We start from the raw sequence: 7,543 nt of genomic DNA, 5'->3' as shown, positions 1-7,543 counted from the left end.
TATTTTTTTGGTAATTGTCAAGAATATTATAATAATCTAATATAAATAATATTAATCTAAAAAAATAAATAAACCCAAATTGGCCCAAACTAAAATAATAATTTTAGTTCAAATAAATTTAAAAAAATAAAATACATATAAACCTTAACTCTTTTCTAACTCTTTAAAAAGAATTTTAATATTCCTAAATTTTAAGGAGTATTAAATGATTAAATCAAGTCCTAAGAACTTTAAGGATATGTGTAGATTAAATATTATTCTATTACTCAATTTTCATTCTCATAAAAATTAAATATATCTAAAAAAAATAAAAATTAAAACAATAGTATTTTAATTTTTAAAATTAAATTAATTTAAAATTAATTTTTTAAACTTTAAATCAAATATAAAAATATAATTTTTTCATCTTAAAATTTTTGAAAATTATTTATAATTCTCTTAATTATACACGTGAGTGAGAAGTTATTACTATGGACACGAACACCTTTAAACTTTAAATACCCACTTTTTTTCATCTTTTATTTTGTCCACTTTCATTTTTGATTGGTGAGATAAATTTTGTGAACATCAATAGTTTATTTTTTTTTAATAAAAGATAAGAAGATTTAAATTTGTAATTTTTTAAATAAATATAAAAAAATTATGTCATTTGAATTATAATTTATTGACGAACATCAATAGTCTATTTTAGTACTATCATAAAATGAAACATTATATAGAACTTTAATTTCTTCATGAACAATTATTCATGAACAACATGGATATTTTCATTTGATTTGGAGATTATTGAGATGAGTTCATTGGCAGTACACGTCACAAGGGAGAGGTTTTGGAGATACCCTAATGAGGCCTTATTAGCATTAGCCAGCAATGATGGTAGTACTTTGCCACATCCTGCTACAAATTTGCCAAACGATAAGACAAATGTAAAACATAATGAATTGGACCAAAAAAAAAAAACTTTTACATATTTTCTTAATTATTAAATAAAGCGAGAATTGATTGCATTTTATTTAAAGTTTTAATACATTAAGATATCCATTTTTATAATGGCTGGGAGCTATAACTTAAAAACCATAGGGTCATATTAAATTTTTTGTTCTTTTTTAATGCATTAATTTTTTTGTTTTGTACTTTTTAATTATTACTAAAATAAATTAATAATTTTAGATAGAATAAAGTATATTTTTTATTTTTAAAATTTATTAAAAATTTTAAAAATATTCTTAAATTTTATTTTTTTTATCCTAAAAATTTTCGATTTGTATTAAATAATAATATACTCCTAACGGTTAATTTTTCATAAAACTTAGGATTAATGTAGCAATAATTTTACAAGAATAATCATCAACACAAGCAAATCAGAGATAATTGTCATATATTATTGTTGAATTAGTTTTAAAATTTTTGAAAATTTAGTTGTCAAGAGTATATTTGATGCAAATAAAAAATTTTTAGGACAAAATTGAAACAAAACAAAAGTTAGAGATATTTTTAAAATTTTTGATAAATTTCAAGAACAAAATATATTTTACCCTTTTAAATATAATAAACATGTAATTATAGATATTATATAGATAAAATTATGAATATAAGTTAGATAAAATAATTTTGTGTTATTGTCTCATGGCATTAGTCATTCATTTAATCTATTTCTACTTTATAAAGTATTTAAAAAGATATTTACTATTAAAACTTTAGAACCTTATATCATTAACAAAGTAACAAATTTCATATATACCTGAATTTTTCACAAGGCATAGTAGTGAGTATGAGGCCAGCACTCTTTCCTCAGCATCCTTATCAAAACTCAATGATATTATCAACTTTGGAGTGAAGATAGAGAGAGCCATTTCTTGCAACTTTCTATCTTCAACCAAGTGGAGGTACCTACTCATCCATGAAATTGTTACAAGGCTTGCTCTTGCCAAACATGGGATTCCATTGGCTACACAATTTGCAAGTGCTAATATCAAATTCTTATTCCCACTTTTGAACAAACCAATGGCTACTCTCTTTCTCCAACTTTCACCTTCTTCTATCTCTTCATCCTAATCCACACAACATAAAACCAACATATAGTTTTAAATTAGATTAATTTGCTAACAACAGTTAACTAATAGAATATTTGTGTAAAACACAATGTACTAAAAATAAAATTGATTATTAAACCAATAAAATTAACTGAGTTAAAAATTTAAAAAATTTAACCGAAATAAAACTAGATATAATAAAATAATATATTTATATATAATATAATTTTTTTTTAAAAATAATTTTTTTGTGTTAAATTATATGAAATTTGTTAATTGCTAAAAATCGGAGTTGGTATGACTGATTTATCAGTTTTTTTTATTTTTGATTTTTTACAATTGATTTTTATTTCGGATCGATTTGATGACGGGTTCAAGTTAATTCGGTCAAATCGACTGATTTGATCTGATTATCACAACCATGATAAAACATTTTTACATTAACCATGCATACAAGTTCACAATCAGATGATCACATCGGAATTGAAAATTTAAAGCTTACCTTGTGATCTAAATCATAGACAACAATTTCTTTGGCATTATGGGAATCTCCTAAACAATGTTGTTGGAAACCTGCTTCTTGTAGAAGTGATTTTTCAATCAGGGATTCTCCATCATGAGAAAAGTGACATGCTAACAAGAGTAGAGCTTTTGCTGATTGCTCTTGTATTGTATCATTGCATGTTTCACAATTCAAGGTTGCCATAACTGCCTCCATCGCTTCTGCTCTATAGAAGCTCTCTTTGAAAGGATCTTCCTGCAACAAAACTGCTATCATTTATGAACTCTTCCATGGTCACCAATTCAATGAGAAGCCAGATACAATAAAGTTCAAAGAATTACCAAGAGATCAAGAAGCAATAGTATGATTGCAACTAAAGGGTGTTCTTTTATTGGTGCCTTCTTAAGGAAAATGAACAAAATGTGCATTGTGCTCAAGCCACCCCAGGCATCTTTAATTCCCCTTAAGAAACTTAAAATCTTGCAGGTTCTGCTATGATTTCAAGAAAGAAAAAAATAAATAAACAAATAAATACAAGCACTTTCTAATGGAACAGAATCAAAGCAAAGAAACACATGCCTATCAAGGTAGAGTAACTCAGCTAGAACAGAAAATGCAAAACCACTTGAATTTTTACTATTGCCAAGAACAATGAGTTCTAGCAAAGAAGACTTGTTTATATTTTCGGCTAAGAAACTCCGGCAGCTTCCTTCCGCGCGAATGCAATGGTGAATCATTGAAGCAGCCTTGTTTCTCTCATTGAACTCTCCATCCTCTATTCTTCTCATAAGCAGGGTCAATCCACCGAGTGAAACGACTGCTCGAGCATTCTCTAGATTCTTATCTTGGTGGAAACCAGTAAGAAGTTTTTCCAATAAATACATTGCTGCCACCTGAGGATTGCATTGTACTGCGAAGAGGGTTATCGCTTTTTCGCCGAATTCCAACACTCTAAGGACTAATGGCACCCATTCCGGCGATAACATCTGTTTAGCCTGAGGCTTTGACAGATAAAGCAGAACCGTGGCTTTTAGAAAAAGACTAGTACTTCTAAGAAGTCTCAAGAAGATTTCTAGCTGCGGATCGGAGTCCAGCATAATTGTTGTGATTGCATTGTTCCTTGCTACCAAATCTGCAAGAACTGAAATAGAAAATTCTAGAATCTCATCTTTGCTTGATGCAAATAGTACCTCCATGATAGCCTCAACTACTCTGTATTGTCTCAGGGCCTTTTCAATGAGAGGATTGCCATGAGATTTCAACCAAGCTCCGGTGATTACACGAATCGCGAATTCACATTCGCTTAGAGTATCCGATGAACATAGAGTTGTAACAGCTCCAACAAATTCACTTGAAAGAAAAGTAGTTGTTTCTTCTTCTTCTCCGAATGAAGAATTCTTGGATCCATAGTTGCTGTGCACAAAGCTTTCTGCTCGAATGTTCCGGCAAGAAAGACATCTAAAATAGTCCAATCGCTGCGACTCAGACCTTAATTCTTCGTCGATTCGCCTCGATGGTCTTCCAATGTATAACATATCTCCCTTCTATAAAAGGCCAGGATAATTTTACATTTTTCAAAATGCATCTGAATTTTTATAGTTTTGCTATGAATTGAAGGTTCTTGAAAAACTTACCTTAAATGAACTACACTTGTGTTCATCAGTTCCAAAGCCAGAACCCCATGTAACTGTCGAAACACCATTCCGTTCATCAAGAGTAACCGAATTCCGTTCTAGTTTCGGGCCGAATACTTCCTTGTACCTATTACACAACCAAACCATAAACAAACATTAGTTAACTACCACAAAGTTGTTTCTTGTGAATCATACAACATGCCACTCACAAGTTTGGCCGAATTGAGGAATGAGAAGCAAAAGAATCCGTCGAATTCTTTCGCGACGATCCATAAGTAATCGTTGATGGCAATGAAACAATTGGAAGAGGAGGCTCACCAGCTCCAACCTTAAGCCACTGCTTGTAATACAGAGCAAAGAGAGCAGTCCCTGTATCCAATTTATTCACGTAAACTCGGCTCAAAGCCTTAATTCTCTTCTCCTTTTCGCCACCAAAGTCCTTCGAAAAAGAAAGCCGTTCAAGCTCCTCAGCGTACCAAATCTTAAGGTGGAGAAGATGAGGAAGAAACAAATGCTCCCATAGCTCAGGAAGCAAGTAATTTCTAGCCAAAAATGGCGAATCGCAGAACACTTGCAAGAGATGGCGCGCGCAGATCCTATCGTTCTTCTGAAGCTTGTAGACTATTGACATGTAAAGTTGAGCGCAAGCGGAGAGGTGAGAATTCGGTATACCACAAGTTTCAGCATTTCTTGAAGTTGTTGAATTCAATGAAGCAACAATGGTTAGAAGCTCAATTGAATTCCTCAGACTCTTGATCTTCATCTGGCTCCTTGTTTCTTCGCGATCTTGTACTAATTGATCTATGCTCTCTATACCGATTTCCATGGTCACAAGAATCTCATCACCACCACCACCGCCGCCATTGTTTCTTCTTGTGGCCAAGTAGGAACTGCATTTGTCTCTGATTGTTTTTCGGAAAAAGTCGTCTTTGACATATCTTCCAATGTAGCCACTGAGGATGGCAATGACTGCTCTGATGGCAACTGCATCCATTGGTGGTCCTGCGGTTCTCGAAGCCATCGAATTCGATGCTTGGGAACCAAGAAGCCTTTCTTTTTGCATTGTGACGGTTTTGTTGTTATCATGGCAGAGGTAGAAAGGGATGGTTGGTTTGGGTTTTGTACGGTGGTGGAAGCCTTCTTGTTTGAGAAGGTCTCTGAGGGAAGAAGAAGAAGCCATGTTTTGAGAATTCGGAGAAAAAGAAGTAATAAGGTTGAATGGAAGCACGTTCTTAGAATTCAGAGCCAATAACGATGACAGCTAAGCTACAATGCTATAAAGACAACAACACAAGGTGGCTTTTTTGGAAACTCAAAATTCAAAATGTTGTCTTCTGTTAATCATCCATCATATTCTCCTTCCCCTCAATTTTAATGGCACCAACTTGAAGCGAGTTAGAAACTTAGAAGGATAGGTGTTCAACTTATCTAAAGTTTTGTGATACTCAATGGCTATGCGGGGATTCATCATGAATTAGTGTTCCGTTTCTTTTATTTTCTAAAGTTTTGTTAAAAAAAAAAAAAGAGTTTAAAGTAATATTCAATTTAGTCAATACTGTATTGACTAATTGAGGTTGAGACTTGTGAGTTGATATCTTTTAAATGCGGTCAATATGGTATTTGAAATTGGTTTATTTGATGTATTTGGCATCTAAATTAATTAATTAAGTATTTAACATCAAATAATTGTTATAATGTAAGAATGAGACATAACTATTTACATTAATATTACACATTTAAACTCATAAATATAGATGAAAAGTTGGCTGGAGACTGATAAAAATTTCATTTCTAAAAATAAAAGAGTTAAAGATTAATTGATTTATCAATCTAATTTTGGAGAACAAAATTTGATATTTTTTAAAAAGTGACATGCATAATGGGCCAAAATAACTGAATTAGTAAAATTTGAATTAGTTACGCTAGAAAAGTAGTACGTAATATAAACAAAATGAAGTGTAATTGTACCAGCACATTACTTGAATTGTGACTGGATTTTATCTCTGGATTTTTCTCACTTTTCTTTGTAAATAGTCCTACCGCAAATTCTCTTTTTCTTTTTGTACCAGTGCATTACTTGATGTGTTCTTTGAACTGAGATGGTCTAATAGAATACAGAAAGGAAGGAATGTAAATGAAAAGAAAATGCAAAAAAATAAAACTAAATAAATAAATAAATGTAAGAAGCAAGAGTAAAAGGGTATAAAATTCTAAAAAGATCTCATTAGATCATGTGAAATTGTGAATGCAATGCCAAAGAAGAGGGACAATTAAATAAAGGAGAACAATATTAATTTCTATATTCATATATTTTTTATATGCGTATGTATATTATTTGATTGTATAATATATAATTTTAAAAATTAATTCCTTTTGTGTGTGTCTCAAGTCTCATCACAGAACTTAATTCTATAATAAGTAATTTGAATGGAAACAAAATTGTAAATAGAAATTTACGATAACAATTGAGTTGAGAACAAAGAAGAATCTTTATTACCAGTAACTGATAATTCCCATGGAAAAAGGATGTCCCTTCGTACATGCCTGATTATATTTGTCTCATTCATTTGGATATATTGTCGTAGAAAAATAGTGGAACATCATTGACAGCACTAAAATTTTGCACCGAAGATAGAGATATAAAATTTTATTATATTTGACGGATGAAATATTAATATAAACATTATATTTAAAATATTAAATTAATATATTTTATATTATTTTTTTATAAAAATATGAATATTAATAAAAAATATAATTTATTTTTTATTTTTATTTATTATTTCAATCATTTTTTATAATTATATTTTTTTTAAATTTTTATAAAAACAATTATAATAAATTAAATTTTTATAATTTATTATTTTTTATATTTAATTTATTATCAAATAAAATATAAAAATATTAATTTTTATACAAAAACATACTAGAGAGTTATCAGAATTTATTATTCTTGATCATAAATATTTAAAAATATAGACTAAAATATGTTGTTGGATTATTAAACTAAAAAAATTGTGTTTATAGTTAAACTCAATGGCCTAAAACAATAAATTCTAAAAACTGTCTAGTATTATTTCTCTTTTTTTATTTCTATTTTTCGTATCTTGTTTTTAATGTCCTATGTTATCATATCTTTATAACCAAATGCAAGTATGCAACCTAAGTTCTATCAAGAGTTTCAAGAAGAATTAAGATAGAGAAACTGGTTGTCAATAAACAAAGTAATGGTTTAATTGATAATACGTTTAGTGGCATATTTTTGTTTAGGGTAAAGTATCATTTTGATCCCAATATTTAGATTGAATTTTAATTTAGTTTCTAATGGTTCAAATATTTTATTTTAGTCTAAAAATTTTTAAACGTCCTGTTTC

At 29.6% G+C, this 7,543-nt stretch overlaps 1 protein-coding gene across 1 annotated transcript; it reads right to left on the bottom strand.

The window, feature by feature from the left end:
- Positions 1-742: 742 nt before the first annotated feature.
- Positions 743-5,395, bottom strand: LOC130974896 (putative E3 ubiquitin-protein ligase LIN-1). The gene is made up of 7 exons (XM_057899735.1): positions 4,379-5,395; positions 4,170-4,296; positions 3,115-4,079; positions 2,877-3,024; positions 2,536-2,790; positions 1,742-2,051; positions 743-894 (listed from the first exon to the last, which is right to left on the bottom strand). The coding sequence occupies exons 1-7, from the start codon at positions 5,347-5,349 to the stop codon at positions 743-745; spliced, it is 2,928 nt and encodes a 975-aa protein (XP_057755718.1). The 5' UTR covers positions 5,350-5,395.
- Positions 5,396-7,543: the final 2,148 nt, after the last annotated feature.

The sequence above is a fragment of the Arachis stenosperma genome, chromosome 4 (assembly GCF_014773155.1).
Source record: "Arachis stenosperma cultivar V10309 chromosome 4, arast.V10309.gnm1.PFL2, whole genome shotgun sequence".
NCBI lineage: Eukaryota > Viridiplantae > Streptophyta > Magnoliopsida > Fabales > Fabaceae > Arachis > Arachis stenosperma.
The sequence above is the reverse complement of the archived record's forward strand: the minus strand, read 5'-3'. Positions and strand labels throughout refer to the sequence as shown.

Bases quoted from the DNA above. Each gene is read 5' to 3' on its own strand.
- LOC130974896 (XM_057899735.1), bottom strand. From the start codon at position 5,349: ATGGCTTCTTCTTCTTCCCTCAGAGACCTTCTCAAACAAGAAGGCTTC. The intron at 4,297-4,378 runs GTGAGTGGCATG...GTTGTGTAATAG, and splicing joins TCCTCAATTCGGCCAAACTT to GTACAAGGAAGTATTCGGCC. The intron at 3,025-3,114 runs GCATGTGTTTCT...AAATCATAGCAG, and splicing joins GAGTTACTCTACCTTGATAG to AACCTGCAAGATTTTAAGTT.